The 19,465-nt window shown below is 43.7% G+C and overlaps 1 protein-coding gene across 5 annotated transcripts in view; it reads right to left on the bottom strand.

Annotated features, from left to right (window-relative positions):
- Positions 1–19,465, bottom strand: part of LOC118393685 (PHD finger protein 21A-like) — a 43,645-nt gene that overhangs the window by 4,771 nt on the left and 19,409 nt on the right. For 2 of the 5 annotated variants that reach the window (XM_052462004.1, XM_052462005.1), the window contains exons 6-17: positions 7,569–7,742; positions 7,135–7,389; positions 6,686–6,769; positions 5,695–6,021; positions 5,017–5,139; positions 4,836–4,887; positions 4,594–4,673; positions 4,263–4,323; positions 2,846–3,012; positions 2,139–2,294; positions 229–304; positions 17–120 (exon numbers count right to left, since the gene is read on the bottom strand). In XM_052462004.1, coding sequence (XP_052317964.1) covers positions 17–120; positions 229–304; positions 2,139–2,294; positions 2,846–3,012; positions 4,263–4,323; positions 4,594–4,673; positions 4,836–4,887; positions 5,017–5,139; positions 5,695–6,021; positions 6,686–6,769; positions 7,135–7,389; positions 7,569–7,742 — 1,659 coding nt within the window. Of the gene's footprint in view, positions 1–16; positions 121–228; positions 305–2,138; positions 2,295–2,845; positions 3,013–3,103; positions 3,127–4,262; positions 4,324–4,593; positions 4,674–4,835; positions 4,888–5,016; positions 5,140–5,694; positions 6,022–6,685; positions 6,770–7,134; positions 7,390–7,568; positions 7,743–19,465 lie in introns of all 5 variants that reach the window. The other 3 variants (XM_052462009.1, XM_052462008.1, XM_052462006.1) reach the window with 3 other exon arrangements.

Raw genomic sequence — 19,465 nt, 5'->3', positions numbered from 1 at the left:
GCAGTGTGATGCTTACTGTTATGGATTGGCTCAGCTGTTTGACCCTTTGTTCTAGCTGTTCTCTGTCCTGCTTGAGTTCCAAGCTCCACTTCACCAGTTTCTGCTTCTCCTCCTCTTTAGCTGTCAGCCAGAAGACAGAGAAACCATTACTGTCAACACTAAGTGTTCATTATATTAACACAAATTCATTTGAGGTAGCTTTTTTTGAAGTCTGAGCTCCTTCTGTACCTGCTTTATATGCAATGTAGGAATGAACGATAGCGAGGGTTCCAGGCCATGGGATTGCCTCATCTTTCATCAAAATCTAAAGAAGAAAAAGAACAACATTTGAATCCATGTCAATAGGCTTAGTTCTTCTGCTTCTTTTTTTATAATGTTGTAATAGCCATTCAACCATAAATTGTGTTTCAGTGGTTTTTGGTGGAGTCAGGTGAGTGGAGATATTACAGTATTATTCAAATACTGGGCTATATAATGTATGCCCACCCCCCAAAGAATTGGGAAATTATATTTGTTTATAAGAATAAAATTGCTCAGAGAAAGAGATTTTGTTTAAAAAGTAATACTTTACTTTCTTCTCAAAAAAGGTGTTGGTCAAAATGATTGACACTCATAAAAATTCTTAGAAATAAAGTAGTCAAAGGTTTAGTATTTGGTCCCATATTACTATTACATGTGATTCTATAAACTTGTTGGATGCATTTGCAGTTCGTTTTGGTTGTTTCAGATTATTTTGTGCCCAATAGAAATTGATGGTAAATAATGTAGTGTCATTTTGGAGTCACTTTTATTGTAAATAAGAATATAATGTTTCTAAACACTTCTACATTCATGTGGATGCTACCATGATTACGGATAATCCTGAATGAAATCGCCAATAATGATGAGTGAGAAAGTTACAGAGGGTCAAAGATTATACACCCAACACATGCTAACATCCCCTGTTATTGGTAATGGTGAGAGTATGTCTTTCGGGGTATGATCTCTGACCCTCTGTAACTTCATCACACCTCATTATTCACAGTAGCATCCACATTAATGTAAAAGTGTTTAGATATTCTATTGTTATTTGCAATTAAAGTGACTCCAAAATGTCGCAATACATTCAATTACCATTCATTTGTATTTGGCACAAAATCATCTGAAACACAACCAAATGAACTGCAAATGCATTGTAGTCACAAGCTTGATGTAGTCATTGCGTCCTATGAATATGGGACCAAATAATAACCTTTTGACCACTTTAATTCCACAAGTATTTATTGGCGTCAATAATTTTGACGACTACCTTTAAAAAAAAAATTAAAAAAACATTACTTGTTGAACAAAATCATTCTCTAAACAATTGTGTTAGTATAAAATAATATACTTTCCATTTTTCTTTCGCATAAAATATAGCTCAGTATTTGAATTATTTATTTTATAGTCGTCATTGCTCATCTTTGTCAAGGGTGTCAACAATTTTGGACCGCACTGTATATACTTTAGTTGAAGTTGCCTGATATCTTCACCAACTTCCAGATGTGTATACAATCATGACTCTGAACGCTGTTGTCAGGGATTTTAGGACAGAGAGACAAGGCCATGAATCAAATGATTATTGGTTACTGTAGGTTATCATACTGTATGTTATGGAAACATTGCAGAGAGGGATATCAACATAACATGTCCTCCCTTTCAACCAAGCTACCAAAAGCCCAGGGACACATGTAGCGCCCCTGTGGAGCACTTCCACATCGCAATAATCTTTCAGAGACCAGACGGACAAGAAAAAACAAGATGGCAGTGCAAGAAGCATTTTGTACAAATAATGAAGTGAAATGCATGGTCGCTTTCTCATGCCCGTTCAAAACATTTGTTGGGAGAACTCACAAAGCTAGGAACAGTCTTATTGCTCAGACGCCCTACAATAAGACACGCTCTTGAGATTCCTGAGAGCACTAGGACACGGTGGCACGAGTGGTTCATACTGAGGTTTCACCTTCTAATATCGCACTCTTACAAACTGGCTCGGATAAACAGGGGTGGCTGTGGCTCAGCTGGAGCTTATATTAGCTGCATTTAGTTTACAACTGGCCCGGGAACTGCTGGGGGAGCTTCTAAGTGGCTGAGACTGCAGGGACAGATGCTGCTGTTACCTGGTCGTGACATTTGGGGCAGATCCACATGCCCCTGGGAATGGTTTTCAAAGGTGGAGCGAGGCAGTCCAGATGGTAAACACGTGCACATGTGTCACACATGAGCAACTGACCACTGCGCCTGCACACAGTGCAGAAGTCCTCATGGATGTCTCCCTGTCAGGAAGAATTGCATCAATCAGTATTGTGGCCCACTACGCCCAACCGATCACAACTGGATATGTGGGACTAGAGGAGAGGGGAGTCGAACTTCACTGAATGACACCTGTCCAATCTGACTGTGCTTTCAAACTGTCCACATTGTAATTGTGTTTGTGGGCACTGGGGGTTGTTCACACTCCCCAGTTTTCACTGGATGACCGCGAGTAATGTTGCTGGTCAAGATACCCTACCAAACCCCAAACACCACTGTCAACAACACCGATGTGTGATGCGTTGCTCCAAACATCCTCAGCCAAATGTAGGGAGGGACTTTTCACTTTGTAAGCTTATGGACAACAGGACACACATAGATTGTCACACATGAATGATGGATGTAATGGCATGTAAGGGTGTAAAAGTGAATGGATGTGGAAGGTTTCATGTTGTAAGGAGGTATGGTCTGTCCTGAAACCATAGGGCCTCAGGGAGATACCACTGAGGGGTGATTTGGGGGGAGGCTTCCTCTAGTCCTGGTAGGTGCAGTGGGCTCTTCATCAGCTACTTACATCCCCGGAGTTGGGGCTAGGCAGAGGGAGGGTGTGGGGGTGGACGGGGAAGTGAGAGCCCCCCCTCTCTGGCCGGTGGTGGGCCGGGGAGGCGGAATGACTGCTGGTGGGGGATGTTGGGGTGTGAAGACCCAGCTCAGGAACACTGCTGTATTTGGGTGGGCGACCTGGGTGAGATGAGACACGACAAAACAAAACAAAAACAAAAGAAAGGAAAATGGGAGAACAAAATAAAAAAAAAACATCCTCATGACATACCTGTGACAAGGGGTCCTCATTGGCTAGCGCATAAGGAAGAGGAAGAGGAGGAGCACAGACAGAAGCGTTAGTACACAGCGAGAGGGAACAGCATGAAGTCGAGTCAAGAGGAAGGGTGAGCTGGGCAAAGCTGACACTTAATTAGATAGTAGTTCGGAGAACAAAGAAGCCGACAGTTAATTAGACAGTAGTTCCGAGAACAAAGCAGGTCAAAGCAAGATATAAGCCACACCGTATCGACCCGCAGAGCAGAACTTTGTTGAAACAAATGTCAAATCTAATTATGTCAGCTATTATCAACACTATTTCAATGTACTATTTGAAACAATAGGTCAAATACAGCTACATTCAACATTGTCAGTCAGAACGTGGGAAGCAAATGCTTGGTTCATATGAGGATCAACTCTCCTACATGTTCTCCTCACAAAACCGCAGTGAACCACTCAACCTGTCACAAAACAGGCCTCTTAAGTCTGTTACAAACAAATGAGCAGTGAGACCTGACTTGGCATGCCATACTAGCCTGAAATCCAGAACCTGTTTTTGTTAACATTCCACTCCATATACTCTGTGTCATGCTAAACATGACAAGGAGCGGCAAGGACTGGAATGATAACTGACACAGACTGGTACCCAGGCTAATGCCATACCCATAGCACTCAGACTGAGACGTGGCTCAAATCCGCATGGGGGTTTTGCTTGGTGGAGTCCTGGGGTGAGCACATACAGTATAGGCAGAGCAGAGCTGTGAGGTCATCCTCAACAATACATTCAGAGCAGGGTGGGTTGGGAAGACATCTTACTGAGAGGGCAAAGAGAGCTGGTTAAGTAGCATGAATTACTGACAGGGCAAAAAAAAGCACAGAGTCAAGTGGCATTAAAGCAGGAAATGAAAGCCAAAGAAAGAGCCAGCGACATTGCATTAGCATGATAGCGCCACCAAAATAGCTACCACAGTAAGTCTGTGATGGGACAGTATCGCAGTACAACAAAATGCTGTAAACTAGTCTCCGCAGTTATGGGATATGACAGCATAGCCTTCCTCCTGGTATTTGGGAGGTCCAGTTGACATGGTGTTAACAAGGTTACAAGGTGGGACACTCCACACAACCCTGAGTAGCTAGGTGTTTCCATAACCTGACAAGAGATTCATACTGACCTCTCTTCCTGGTGCCTTGGTGTAGAGGAGTGTTCAGGTATGTGACGCCGTTCTTCTTACGCTGTGAATATAGGTTGTGTTTACTACTTGGGTAGGGTTCTCTCACAGCAGAGCTAGAACGGGTACAGTACGGAGTCGGTTCCATTTCAATTCCAGTCAATTCAGAAAGTAAACCAAATTCCGATTCCAAATTTTCCCCATGGAAGAGAATTTGAATCGGAATATCAATGTACTTCCCCTGAATTGACTGGAATTGAAATGGAATTGAGCCCAACCCTGACAGTATCACCGTAATGCCATAATAATAAGCTTAGTGATCTATGTATTGTACCTCCGGCTCAAACACTGCTCCACTGTATACCGGGTTTGCTGTCGTTCTCCTCTTGCGCTCCTGCCTCCGACTCTGGATCTCTGCACAGGTATAGAATAGACCAGGTCTGTATAACACTATGGACATATCTAATGTTACATTGTGCTCTTGCAAGTTCAGACATTATTGTAAAAAAAATAAAAAGTATACAGAACAGGGCGGGGGTCCTATGAAAAAACAAAGCTCCATTTGGGTCTTCCAACCTTCCAGATGGTCATATGTCACAAGTCCCAAGGACACCATGAAGGCTAGTTTCTGTGGGAGAGAACAAGAAATCAAATGTTCATTCAAACGTGCCAGAAAACAAGATTGTCCCACAAAAGCTGACCATATACTTTTCATTTTCTTGTTTTCATTGCATCTGTGTATAGAGTTTAGGCCCACCTGGGGGTTGTCCTCTCTTTTGTTCCTCAGCAGGGGTGGAGGGGTGCCTCTAGTGGCGTGTGAGGGGGAGGAGGGCGCACTGGCCGATGCCTTCGGCTCGGTAACACCCCGAGCTTTAACAGTCTGGAGGACGGAAGTGACAGAGTTAGCCGCACACTTCAAGAGTCACAGTCCCTCCACGGTGGGTGCTACGTCCCTTCATGTGCGACCTCTCTCTCTCTCGACGAGAAAAACACACATTTTGAAAACACCCAGCAAACCAGGACAGAGGGGTGTGATAACCTGAGCTTATGGAGGTGGAGGACTCTCCATTCATGAACGTTATTGAGAGGTTATTGGGACGTCTTCCAATATTTCACTGTATCTAAGAATTCACTCTCTGGAAGAGAGTTGTGGCAGCCGCTCAAGTACCTATCCATGCACATCAACAAAGCAGGGTGCCTATGCAGACCAAATTGAGTTAAGTAAGAAGCATGTGATGAACACAAAATAGCAAGGCTAACAGCTGCCTGCTTCTTGGTTAAACAGCAATGAAAATGGTAATCATACTACCGAAGGCCTTACTCAAAATATTACCTGGAAGCTAATAAGATTTCATTTGATTGGATCCTTTGAGATGAATGCAATTAAGACAAATCAAGTTCGCCCGCCCCCTCTTCGTTCCCCCCCTGCTCTCACCTTGGTGTCAGGGCTGAGGCTTCTGATCTGAAGGGTCTGATGTGTTGCCAGGGGGGTGGTGGCCGTAATGGTGGCTGGCGAGGTGATGACGATGCCAGTCAGCTGGGCAGAGGGCAGGGTCTTGGTAATGCTGGCGCAGGGCTGGCCGTTTACAATGCGTACCTGGTGGATGGGCCCGGTGGTGGAGGCCAGTGAAGTGGAGGTCAGCTTGGTGGTCAACATGACAGGCCGCTGGAGGAGCTGAGGGGCAGCCAGCATGGGAGGAGGGGGCGCAGGGGCGATTGGCACCGTGGGAGTGGGTGTAGGTGTGGCTGGGTTTGGTCGGACCTGGCCCACAACATAGACAGGAGGATAGTGAGTATACAGTATTGTAAGGGCCAATGCCTTTTAAACAGCATAACCGAAAAAGTGCATATCAATTACACAGCTTTGTCATTAACCCTCTGTAATCAACACACAACGCAGCAACAACAGAGGGCATGCCACATTCACAACAAAGGTTAGCAGGAGGTGGGCTGGCCCTGGGCAGGTAGATTGAAGGAACAGCCAAAGCATGTGGTAAGGAACAACACTGCTGACATAGATAGTGAAGCCAGGTAGTTAGCAAGGGGTTACGAAAATGCCACTGAAACAGGTCTTGGGCCAAGCCTCTGGTCCTGAACAAAAAGCATACGAATGCAGGAACACACATCAAAAAAGGACACGAGACAAACACAACAAATTTAAAAGAACTTGCTCCAACAGTCCCCTCCAGTAGAATCCCTATTCAGGCCTCTGAATAGAAAACCATTGTAGCCTGGTAGGCTACGCAATCAAACTGCCTCAAATTGACTGCATTTGATGTTAGATGATGTCAGATGATACCTAATGAATTGCAAGCTTAGAAGCGGGTCATTCTAGGACTGATATCCAGTCTAAACGCCCCCTGTTAGTGTTACTGGAGAGAGGCTGCGGGGTGAGGGGAGGGGAGGGGAGATCCATGTGGACGAACCTGCGGTACAAAGGTAGGTCGAGGCATCAGTCTAGGTGGAGGGATAAACTGAGGAACTTTGATAGGCTGGGCGTTGGCCTGCACCTGTGACGAAACCATCCGTTTACACACGTTAGAGAATGTGAAAACGCAGAGCTGTGCAGTCTCCACGAGATAGACCATGAGAGCACACTCATAAATGTACAATTCACACAGCAAAGAGAAATAGGTTCTTTGTGAAATCTGCATTTACAGACGTTCCCTGCAACGACACAGAAAAGGGTGACACATTATCCTTATGTAAAGAAGACAGCAACCCCATCTGTGCCCTGTGATTTAAAATGTTTGTTTACAAATCAGACATATACTATTAACACAATCAGGACTTCAGGGACAGTTCAGTGTAAATTCATTTTATGTGCAGACAATGAAGCTGAGTGAGTGACATGTGGGACATACAGTATACTTACAACAACAGTGTTCTTGGAGACTATCCGAACTGGCTCCATTCCCTGATTGGTCAACTTGCTGGATGTCTGAAGGTTGATAGGTGAACTCAGTGAGTCAGGGTGACCTATGCTGGCCTTGGGCGTGTTGCTGATGGCTGTGACCTTGGCGACGGAGGGTCGCGGCGTCACGGCAGAAGCAGGCATGGTAGCGGTGGCAGCTTTCAGTACCAGAGGTAGAGTCTTAGTGGCGATGACCGGGGTGATCGTCATCGTGATCTGATCAGGAGAGAAGCTAAGTTGAATATGCCGCTACCCTTCAACAACACATACAAACAGATTACTATTGCAGCTGTGTGTGTGTGTGTGTGTGTGTGTGTGTGTGTGTGTGTGTGTGTGTGTGTGTGTGTGTGTGTGTGTGTGTGTGTGTGTGTGTGTGTGTGTGTGTGAGCAAGTACCTGTGGCGTGCTCAGTTTGTCAGGCGAGGGCAGGGAGGGTGGGGTGTGGAGGTTAGGCAGGGCAGAGGCCTTCCCATCAGGCTGCACTGGGTGCTGGGGCTGCTGATGGGCCTGGACCTCCAGATGATCCTGTTTAACCAGCAGCTCTTTCCTCAGCTGCTCCACCACCTTCTTCTGCAAGACAGAGGAGACAGACAGGTTTAAGTCAACAGAAGGAATTCAGAGTTTTCATATGGATTGTGCTGTGCTAGAGAGGTACATACATAATGATGACTCAAACAAAAAAACTGTCCAGTGCCAGAATATCAAAAGCACGAAACAAAGGAAAAAGAGACAAGCAACTGTCCTTGACAAATGATATTCTTTACCTCATACAAACCCAATTCCCTCTGTTGCCGACTCAGTCATTTTTCGTTTTTTAATTTTTTTTTATCTTCATAGGCAATAAAGGCACTGTTTGCTTAAACGTAACAGAAATGCTTTCTGCTTAAGGCAGAGGGAGGTGGTGAGGTAAATGGGAACCGAAAGAGTGAGAAGAGAGAGGAACAGCATCTGCCTCAGGTTAAATTCACACCGAAAATAGATCAGATGACAACAACAAAAAATGTCCACATCGCGCACTGAACTAAGGCAATGATGGAATCCAAACTGTGTACATTATCCAGTTGATTGTTGAAGAAAAAAAACTATGTTCCATGTATCCACATTTTTATTTTGACTAGAGACCTTATTAAAATGACATGAGGATTTGTTTCACACGCATGTAGGCCTAAATCCTGTTAGATATAAATGCAAGAGTAGCCCTCACTGGGGAATACCAGGAAGTGCACTGGATACTTCTAGCTATCCCTTTGCTATTGCAAAAAAAGGCACAGATTTAGTATTATATGTTTATATAGTAACCACAACCAACTACCACAGCTAAACATGACCAGAAAGTCAATGAAGATGAACAATCATTTAAGCCTCCTGCAGAACTGCAGAACAGTGCTGAAATTCAGCTTGGGAATTTGGCCCAATAAAATACAGCCTGAAACTGTTTTACTCACACTGTGACAAAGACACACAAGGCTCACCCCCCCCACACGCTTCCAGTTTGACAGCAAGCAAAGTGGCAGGTGTCCCAGATTCCCCCTGGCTACTGCACATAGGACACCTATCCCAGTCATGAGCAGCCTGCTTCTAGGCAAATCATCTGTTCCATCCCCCAACAACAGGTTTATACTGGTTCTGACACAGCAAGTCACAAACATTCTCAATTATCTGCAACCTTACCCACACAGTGAGCATCAACCCTATTCTGGTAGGCTCATAGAATGCTTTACGGTTTCTAATTATTTATTGCTTTCCTTTATGCCCAGAGAGCTAATTGCAGAACCGTGCACACGCACACACTCACATTAACACACACACACTCTATCCCTCAGATTAGCACACGTACATAAACACACATTCACAAACAGCTTCCAGTTGCCAATTGGCCTGGCTTCAGACTAGTTTGCATTGACTCTGGCACAGCCGCGGCCTCTCGCGGGCCTAGCCAGGAGATAGGAGAGGACACGCATGATGACGGCAGCACAATGAGGCAGTTCATTCTCCCCTCACATTCACTCCATTGACGTATGCAGCGAAAGCCCCCCTCTGCTGCCTGCGTCTGATAAGACGGGACAGAGTCTGACCGCTCGAGTTCACCTCTGTCCATTCTCCCACACTCACTGCGGTGAAAAGTGAGCCAATGTCCTCTCGGGAAAGCCACGGGCAGGCTGAGCCAAACTTCTTGGAGGGTGCTGCATCTGAACAACGGGTAACCGACCGTCTATGTGAATTCTGTCAGAGCAAGCGAAAACACCCAACTGTGGCTTCGCCAAGGAAAATATAACCGCTAACAAATAAATATAAATCCCAATCATGTACATTATTTCTTACCTTTTATCTGACTTCGTACAGTATTGACCGTGCTCTTTGGAAAGAAAATATATTACAGGCATTGACAATTGTTATATTAATACAGCACTGTTGAGGAAAGAGCTTGCAAGTAAGCATTTCACTGTAATACCATTTCAACTTAATTTCATCCCCCATAGGAAAACAACCTTTATGTTTCTTTCTATTCATTGAAATCAAATCTTTTTGTTGTTGTCGATCAAACCAAGCAGCAGTACAATATGGAACAGCCTGTTTGGAAATAGATCTGACGCTCACCCACAAACGCTCTCTGAGGCCACATGGGAACTGCAAACGCCCTCAATTAAAAACCAAACACAGGCGTGTCTGAGCAAAAAGGCCAACCTGCGCACGTGAAATACACAGCTCCGGGGAAGAGCAATAAGCATGAGGTTTTTTTTTTAGACGTGCTGTGGTGAATGACCGCTGTGTTTGTGGGTTTAGTTTAACAAGCGTGGATGTATCCGTACTAGCCGGTGACTTTCCCCTTCCATCCATCTCCCCTCGGATCTATAATCCCACCACTGCACACCTCTAATTGAATCTTTCGTTGGGTTTGAGGTGAGGGTCCTGTCAGCTCTCCCTTATCTCCTCTGCATCAGGCCTATTTAACTGTTTGCTACAGGCACTGCAGCTTTCCACCCCCATAATGAATCAAAAGATAGAGAAATATGTATGAAGGACTAATAAGTACTGTTGTCACAACACCAGCATTTTGACTTCAATACCGATACCAGGTTTAGTATTGCTGATAGTTGTGGCTGCTTTTTTTGCGTGATGTATTGTTGTCTCTACCTTCTTGCCCTTTGCGCTGTTGTCTGTGCCCAACACTGTTTGTGCCATGTTGTGCTGCTACCATGTTGTGCTGCAGCCATGTTGTCTTGCTACCATGTTGTTGTCATGTTGTGTTGCTAGCGTGCTGTGTTGTCATGTGTTGCTGCTATGCTATGTTGTTGCCTTAGGCTGAGGTATCTCTCTTGTCGTGTTGTGTGATTTGTCCTATATTTTTAATCCCAGCCCCAGTCCCTGCTGGAGGCCTTTTGCCCTTTGGTAGGCATATTAGCCAGTTAAAGAATGGCACTTGAACCATACAGATAAACTCAGCTACTGCTCTGTTTAATTGTTGGGCATTTTTGTTTATAATTTTGTATTTTATTTGAACCTTTATTTAATTAGGCAAGTCAGTTAAGAACAGATTATTTTTTACAATGACGGCCTAGGAACAGTGGGTTAACAGCCTTGTTCAGGGGCAAAACGACGACCTTGTCAGCTCGGGGATTTGATCTAGCAACCTTTCGGTTACTGGCCCAAAACTCTAACCACTAGGCTACCTGCCGCATCTTTTGAGTTCAATATCATTACATTTACAAAATACAAATTCTGAGACCACCATGTGTGCATTAATGAATCAATTATACAGTCAATTTGACCTTGTTTTTACCAGTCCAATTACAGAATGGCAATCATTTATTTCAATAGTACATTTCTATTGATAAACTGGGTAAATGAAATGTAGCTTAGGCATATCCACAATACAGGTGAACGCATGTTTTAATAGGAGTTTGTGCATTGAGTTATTGAGCTTGTTTTGACTGATTTCACGGGGCTACAGATGACAAATATAAAAATCAGTTTTCCTTCCATTTAAGATAATAGCAGTCAGTTAATATGACCTTTATGAATTATGAAGCCTTTATGTGCTTTATTAGATCAATTCTTCAAAATTCACAAAAAATGACGTTGGCTGATGAAGATGATCTCATAGAACAAGACGTGGAAGATCTCCTAAGCCTGCTTTTACCACAGACCTTCTCTTCTTAATCCAAAACCCCTCGTTAATCCAAAACCCCTCGAAAAACTGCATTCATTTTTCCCGTAGGCTCTGTCCAACGATCCATGGTGGAGATAGTGCCTGTCACGTTCTTACTTCTTTTGTTATGGCTTTGTTTTAGTATTTTCATGGCGTGAGTTGGGTGGGTTGTCTATGTTATTTTTTCTATGATTTGGGATTTCTGTGTTTGGCCTGGTATGGTTCTCAATTAGAGGCAGCTGTGAGACCAAATAAGTGAGCGAACCATGTCTTTGGTGGCAATCAGCTTGGAAAAACTGCATATTTTGCCTTATAGTTGCATATTATCACAAACAAAGTACTAGGGTAGTGAACTGATATTAGCTTTAGCTGTTAGCTAGCAAAGATATTTTGCTTACAAAGCTGTAATCTACCAGTATCTTCTTCCATTGTAAAGTGTTCGAGCCTGTAATAGACTAGCCCGTTTCGCAAACAGTAATGAACAGTTTCAACATTTCTACATGCCGTGTCGCATTATTCAAGTCTGTTAACTTCTGCGCAGCATGAGTGGGAGCTAACATGAGGCAGCCCAGACTCCCAGTACAGGCTAATGAGTAAGTGGAGAAAGCAGGGTGCGTGCTATAATACAGGGTCGGCTGCGCTGATAGACAGGCTTGGTTCGTGAGACACATTTGTCAGAAGTACTGAAAATAACACAAAATCTAGTACCGAACCGTTCTTAGTGTTATAGTATAGAATAAGTACAGACGTTTAGGTATACCGTGCAACACTACTAATAACCACTAGAGGATCAACATTGGGATTTCATAATCTGCTCAGTGCACTCCTGTTAATAAGCCTCGAGGACTGATGCAGTGATTGCGCTTATTCTTTGTGGTTTAACTAATGATTTTGTTTTAAAAATCAGCCTTTTACAGTCCGCTTATTATGGGAATTCTAATTAGTCGATCGTGTAAAGGACTCTACATTAATTGCACTCTTTTTAAAAGTCAGTGTATTGCTGTAGCTTTGATTTGGCAAGGGCAGTGATGCATATGCATGAACTGCCCTTTAGTGCTCCACAAAGAAGAATTGGGCACAAGCTTTCTCTGCTGTTATTGCCATCAGCTACATTGAGTTGATGGACAAATAACTTTCTATGCCACACATGCACGCACACATGCACGCACACACACACACACACACACACACACACACACACACACACACACACACACACACACACACACACACACACACACACACACACACACACACACACACACACACACACACACACACACACACACACACACACAGCAGGACAGCTGCCATGGTGAGACAGGTTTCATCAGAGACTACCCTCATGATTCTGACAGTTGTCCTTCTCAGACAACAGCTATCAGCCGCTAAGGTCTTGGGACATCTCGGGCGAATGCAAGACATCTTGTATCATCCTCAAATGTTCCACATCTCTTACTCCACATACAGCAACAGTATGTGAACTATTGTCCTGTAACTACTGTCATCTTCAATGTACCTCATCTTTTAGCATAACCATTCAGTATTCTCTGATGCTCAGTAATAGCTAGACAAAGTTGACAGCTTTTCCGAGACCATTTTCACACCTTGATATGTTTCATTATGCAGAAGTCCTTGGGCATGTGGTAGGTCGGCCAGTTGCATTTCCTTTTGGGGGGGGTCTCCCTAGCGATGGAATGCTTTTTGTTGAGAGAACACAGTAGAGTACGGTAAGAAACATGCACAGGCAGAGATGACCTCCAGAGGGCACAATATGGTCACATGTGTCTTACAGCCTCTAAAGACTGAAATCAAAGTGTTTACTTCTTTGATGGGGGACTCTTGTTTATAAGTTGTACGTACAGAAAACGTGGTCAAGGCTTAAAATGATCAATTCTGAATAAACAAGAAGTCAAAAGACCTGAACCTCTCACAGCATAAATATTACACACAATGAGTCCGATGTACTTTCTTAAAATAATTTGTTGGGAGACCATAGCAACAATTCCTTTCCAGTTATAGATTTAAACCACACGCGAGTCATCTCCAGATGCTTGTTGGGGTGTGCGGAGGCCTTGGGAGAAAGCCCCGTGTGTCTGCTGAAGTGCTGACTTGGCTGCTGAACATACGGCGCAAAGCAGTGGTTGGCTAATCAAAGGCCCAGTGCTCACTCAGCAGGCACAGCAGTGCGCCCTATAACTGTCCCACCTCCCACTTTCTCTGGGAGGGTCTGTAGTTCACAAATTATACATGGTGGTAAGTCCAAAGGCTGCCTGCCGGGAAAAAAAAAAAATCTGAACCAATGCTCTGCTAAAATGGTCCTCAGTCTCTGGCTTCACAGCATCAGCTGTTTCCTCTGCTAGCTTTCCTCAGGTGTCAAAACCCATAGCGCATGTTTCCTCTGCTAGCTTTGCTCGGGTGTCAAAACCCACAGCGCATGTTTTCTTTGCTTCATCTGCATTGCCGTAATTCAGGCATTTATTAGGTGACATTGTCAGACCTCTTTGTCCCCTACGACACTCACTGGGATCTCTACTGTGCGTGTGACAGGAAAGGGTAAATGGCACTTCATCACACGGCCCTCGATGGCCATCCCCCCTGTCAATGGGGACAGAATGCTGTCATTTTAAATGGCATACAAATGGGAGGGGAAGCAGTGACTCACAGATGAGGTTGACTTTATAAAAGCACAAGCTCCTCTATTTCCCCATCTCATCTCAGGGGAGGGATATAACAGATGGAATGAAGGGGTACACTCTGTTCAGACCCACTCCCCCTCATCATGACATGCTGCACCATAGAAACCATGTACAGCAGACCTGGGTCAAATACTGTACATATGGCATAACACAGTGGCAAGAGAAAGTATGTGAACTCTTTGTAAATACCTGGATTTCTGCATAAATTGGGCATAAAATTTGATCTGATCTTCATCTAGGTCACAACAATAGACAAACACAGTCTGCTTAAACTAATAACACACAAACAAGTATACGTTTTCATGTCTTTATTGAACACACTGTGCAAACATTCACAGTGCAGGGTGGGAAAAGTATGTGAACCCTTGGATTTAATAACCGGTTGACCCTCCTTTGGCAGCAATAACCTCAACCCAATATTTTCTGTAGTTGCGGATCAGACCTGCACAACGTTTAGGAGGAATTTTGGACTATTTTTCTTTACAAAACTGTTTCAGTTTAGCAATATTCTTGGGATGTCTGGTATGAACTGCTCTCTTGAGGTCATGTCACAGCATCTCAATCGGGTTGAGGTCAGGACTCTGACTGGGCCACTCCAGAAGGTGTATTTAGCTCTGTTGAAGCCATTCTGTTGTTGATTTACTTCTGTATTTTGGGTCGTTGTCCTGTTGCATCACTCAACCTCTGTTGAGCTTCAATTGACGGACAGATAGCCTAACATTCTCCTTCAAAATATTTTGATAAACTGGGGAATTCATTTTTCCGTCGATGATAGCAAGCTGTCCAGACCCAAAGGCAGAAGAGCAGCCTTAAACTATGATGCGCCCTCCACCATACTTTACAGTTGGGATGAGGTTTTGATGTTGGTGTGCTGTGCCTTTTTTTCTCCTCCACACATAGTGTTGTGTGTTCCTTCCAAACAACTCAAATGTAGTTTCACCTGTCCACAAAATATTTTGCCAGTAGCGTTGTGGAACATCAAGTGCACTTTTGCAAACTTCAGAAGTGCAGTCGTGGACAGCAGTGGCTTCTTCCGTGGTGTCCTCTCATGAACACCTTTCTTGTTTAGTGTTTTACGTATCGTAGACTCGTCAACAGAGATGTTAGCTTGTTCAAGATAATTTTGTAAGTCTTTAGCAGACACTCTAGGATTCTTCTTAACCTCATTGAGAATTCTGCCCTGTGCTATTGCAGTCATCTTTGCAGGACGGTCACTCCTAGGGAGATTAGCAACACTGCTGAACTTTCTCCGTTTATAGACCATTTATTTTACCGTGGACTGAGGAACATCGCTTTTAGAGATACTTGTGCAAGTCAACAATTCTTAAACTTAGGTCTTCTGAGATCTCTTTTGTCCGAGACATGGTTCACATCAGGCAATGTTTCTTGTGAATAGCAAACTCAAATTTAGTGAGTGTTTTTTATAGGGAAAGGCAGCTCTATACAACATCTCAAATCTTGTCTCATTGATTGGACTCCAGGTTAGTTGACTCCTTAGTCCAATGAGCTTTTGGAGAAGTCATTAGCCTAGGGGTTCACATACTTTTTCCAACCAACACTGTGAATGTTTAAATTATATATTCAATATAGACAAGAAAAATACAATCATTTGTGTTATTAGTTTAAGCACAGATCAGATCAAATTTGATGACCAATTTATACAGAAATCCAGGTAATTCCAAAAGGTTCACATACTTTTCCTTGCCGCTGTATAATGAACCAAAGTATAAACGAGCCAGGCCCAGCCAATCACACTGAGTTTTCCCCCACAAAAGGGCTTTATTACTCCTCCGCTTAATCAGCTGTCCAGGTGGCAGGGCTCAGACGATCTCCTGGGCTGGAGTGGTAACACATGGTCTGCGGTTGTGAGACCGGTTGGACGTACTGCCATATTCTCTACAATGACGTTGGAGTCAGTTTATGGTAGAGAAATTCACATTAAATTCTCTGGCAACAGCTCTGCTGGACATTCCTGCAGTCAGCATGCCACTTGCATGCTCCCACAAACTTGAGACATATGTGGAATTGTGTGTGTGCCTTTTATTGTTCCCAGCACAAGGTGCACCTGTGTAATGATCATGCTGTTTAATCAGCTTCTTTATATGCCACACCTTTCCGGTGGATGGAGTTTCTTGGCAAAGGAGAAACACACACTCGCAGGAATGTAAACAAATGTAAACAAATGTGTGCACAACATTTGAGAGAAATAAGCTTTGTGTGTATAGAACATTTCTGGGATATTTTATTTCAGCTCAGGGACCCTGTACATAGCTTACTTACATTCTTCTTAATTCAATTTTTTGGTGTGTTTTTTGATCAAGTTACTTTTTTTAATAGTCCTACTGATATTGATTACTGCATCGTTGGGAAAGAGAAGGCAAGAAAAGCATTTCACTGTACTTGGGCATGTGACAAAAACTAGAAATTTGAGTTTCTCAAGATAAATAGACTTATAAAATGATGGCATCCAGTATCAATCATCAACATTCCCTAAGATGTATCTTTTTCCATAAAAGCCCGATCCTGTGCATCGTCATTGGCTTAAGGCCTGCTGACTCTGGCTTTCCTCTACCTCCATAATCTCTTCCTCATCTTTATATTTTCATTTTTTTTATCTTCCTATGAAACAGGATGAAATGTGAGCGGCACATCTGGCGCTTTCCAGCCATGTGGAGGGAGGTCTGGTTGGGCTGGGGCTGCCTGCCTCCGTCCAGCCTGCCTGCCTCCTCTCAGCCTCTCAGGTGTGAGGATTTATCCCCTTGACAGTCTCCCCTCCCCTTTTGTGCTGATGGTATTTAAACAGCATGTTGAGCCCTTGATTGAAATTCCTCTCACACTACCTCTTGCCTCACAGTCCTCCTGCGCTCTACCCCTCACTTCTTTCTCGCTATCTCTCTGAGCTAGAACTAAACCCATCACAGACACACATTAACACTCTCCTCTCACTCCATCTGGGAAGATCCATATGACACATACAAAGCCTCCCTACTGCAGTCAGTGTGTGTAATTGTAACACATACTGGCATGTTTGCACATGCACACACGCACACACAAAGAACTACAGATTACATTGGGCTATCTGTACACACAGTAGCAAGGGTAGGCAACCCTGTTCCCAGAGTGCAGAAGGTATTGCAGGATTTTGTTCCAACTAGGCAACTGAACTAATTGATTATCTCAGTGACTGGCTTAATACAACACACCTGGTCTTCCAGGTCGGTTCAATCAAAACCAGGAAGTGCACAAGGAACTCCGGGTGCCTGCGGAACTGCCGACCCCTGCAGTAGACTTCTGTTGCCTTTCTCAGTTAGACGCAGGGCTTCCCAACCCTCTCCTCGGCCCCACCCGACATTTCACATTTTTTGTTTCAACCCTAATGGCACACCTGATTCAATTAGTCAACTAATCACCAAGCCGTTGACTAATTGAATCAGGTGTGCCAGTTTAGGGTTAAAACTCAAATGGAAAACATCTGGGGGGGACCGAGTTAGGGGGCTACTAACTGTCCTTTTGTTTCGCAACAAAGAATAGTGAGGAAGTAATCACCACCAGAGGATGCAATGCGTCAGCATCAATTATTCACTGCTCAAAAGACCCTATCACCACACATACGCAGTTACGCCCACACAGTCAATTCAAAAGTACCAAGTGTCAGGTAGAGCTGTATTGTTTTGAGATTATTCTCACACCACAGCTGTCTAATGAAGTCAAGGTCACATTTTCACTCTTTTCACATGGCAACAAAGTGACAGAGATTGTGTGCAAAATACTGAGATGAACGAGTGAAAGATGATGACACTTGATATTGATGAGACATTGAGTGTGACAGGAAAGGAGGAGCGGTGATCCTGTCCTAGCCTGACATCGCGTATCTCCTCTACACAACCCCTTTCCCTGTGCCTTTCATTATCACCCGATATAGTTATAGTCAATTTCCCTAACTGTCAAACCCTCCGCTGCCAAGACAACGCTCTTCACGGAGACAGAGTGACGAATGCATATTACAGTAAGTACGAGTGTGATTTAAAAAATAAAAAAAACGCAACCAGGCCACCTCAGTCGCACTATATTGTGGTGATTTCATACCGCATCGATATCCATCTACCCTGTTCCATTGTTACTTGACATTATCGCATGACATTATTAGTTACATTATGAAAGGATTGCTTGACAATAGTAAATGGTAGACATTTTCTTACAGAGAGTGAATAAAGCCGTGGTCATCCCGTCAGTTTCATCTTCCTCTCACGAGAGCCTGAAGCGGAGGTTAAAGTCAGAGCTACCGTGAGATGGCATCATGGCGGACAACAGGCGAATTGTAAAGGATCTGGGATCCTGGGATATTTACTATGCCGTTGTGCGTTAAATGGTAGTAATTAATTACAATTAGCCGGGGAGCGTTAAAGACAATGCAGCTTCTTTTTTTTGTATTTCAGACAGGAGTGGAGACAGAGAGGTTGAACAAGAGGGCGGTAAAAGTAAATGAATCATAAGTTCTCTAAAAGCATACACAGGCATAGGAGTAAAAAAAAGATATATAAATTGATCAATTGCATCCGATAAACATGCATAGTAGTTAGCTAGAAGCGGTTTTAGGCGACAATCTGCCTTACTTAAACCTCTGGCAAAGCAGATCTACAGATGAACCTGCACAGTTCTGTTTAGTGTCAAACAGGATACGTGTCACTACTATTAATGGAATCATGGCTGGCCACAGTACACAGCACCTTCACATGTTGTCAGCCTTATAGCTAAACATAACCCAGCAGACCTAGCTCTACCTCCCCCCCATCCTGTTCACAACAACTAGAGCTAAAAATCTGGGTGGAAACAACAGTAAAAGCTCTACAGTCTCCTCATGAACACACACAGCCCCTGGCACAGTGCACATCACTGCCAGAATTTAGTATTTACTCAGCAACTACATGCATCATGGGGTAGGCGCTGCTCTCTTTTACTCAGTCAGTCTCTCAGTCAGCCACAGAGCGCTGTGAAAGTGGGTTAAGCAGGTATAAAACCTCTTCTCTATCCAGACAGCCCTGCTCCCTGCAGATACGCTCTAGTGGGGTGGGAGGAAGTGCAGGGCACTGAATACAAATCTACTTTCAAAGTACAATGTGCTGAACAATGTAAACTGCCCCCTGAGCAGGAAAAGGATTAGCATTTCCATGAATGTGTTTAATCTGGTTCATACTTAATTTTTAAAATCAATTTACTGAGTCTACCAGGAGCAGTGCTTTATCTGCTTTGATATAGATAAAGCAACTAATAGTATTAACAATTGTGTGACTAGTTTATTTTCTTCTAATATTTTCAAAATAATTTATATTTTAATTTACCTTTATTTAACTGGACAAGACAGGTAAGAACAAATTCTTATTTACAATGACGGCCTACCCCGGCCAAACCCTAACAATGCTGGGCCAATTGTACGCCGCCCTATG

The sequence above is a fragment of the Oncorhynchus keta genome, chromosome 14 (assembly GCF_023373465.1).
Source record: "Oncorhynchus keta strain PuntledgeMale-10-30-2019 chromosome 14, Oket_V2, whole genome shotgun sequence".
NCBI classification, from domain to species: Eukaryota; Metazoa; Chordata; class Actinopteri; order Salmoniformes; family Salmonidae; genus Oncorhynchus; species Oncorhynchus keta.
Note: the sequence above shows the minus strand (reverse complement) of the source record. Positions and strands in the feature narration are given on the sequence as shown.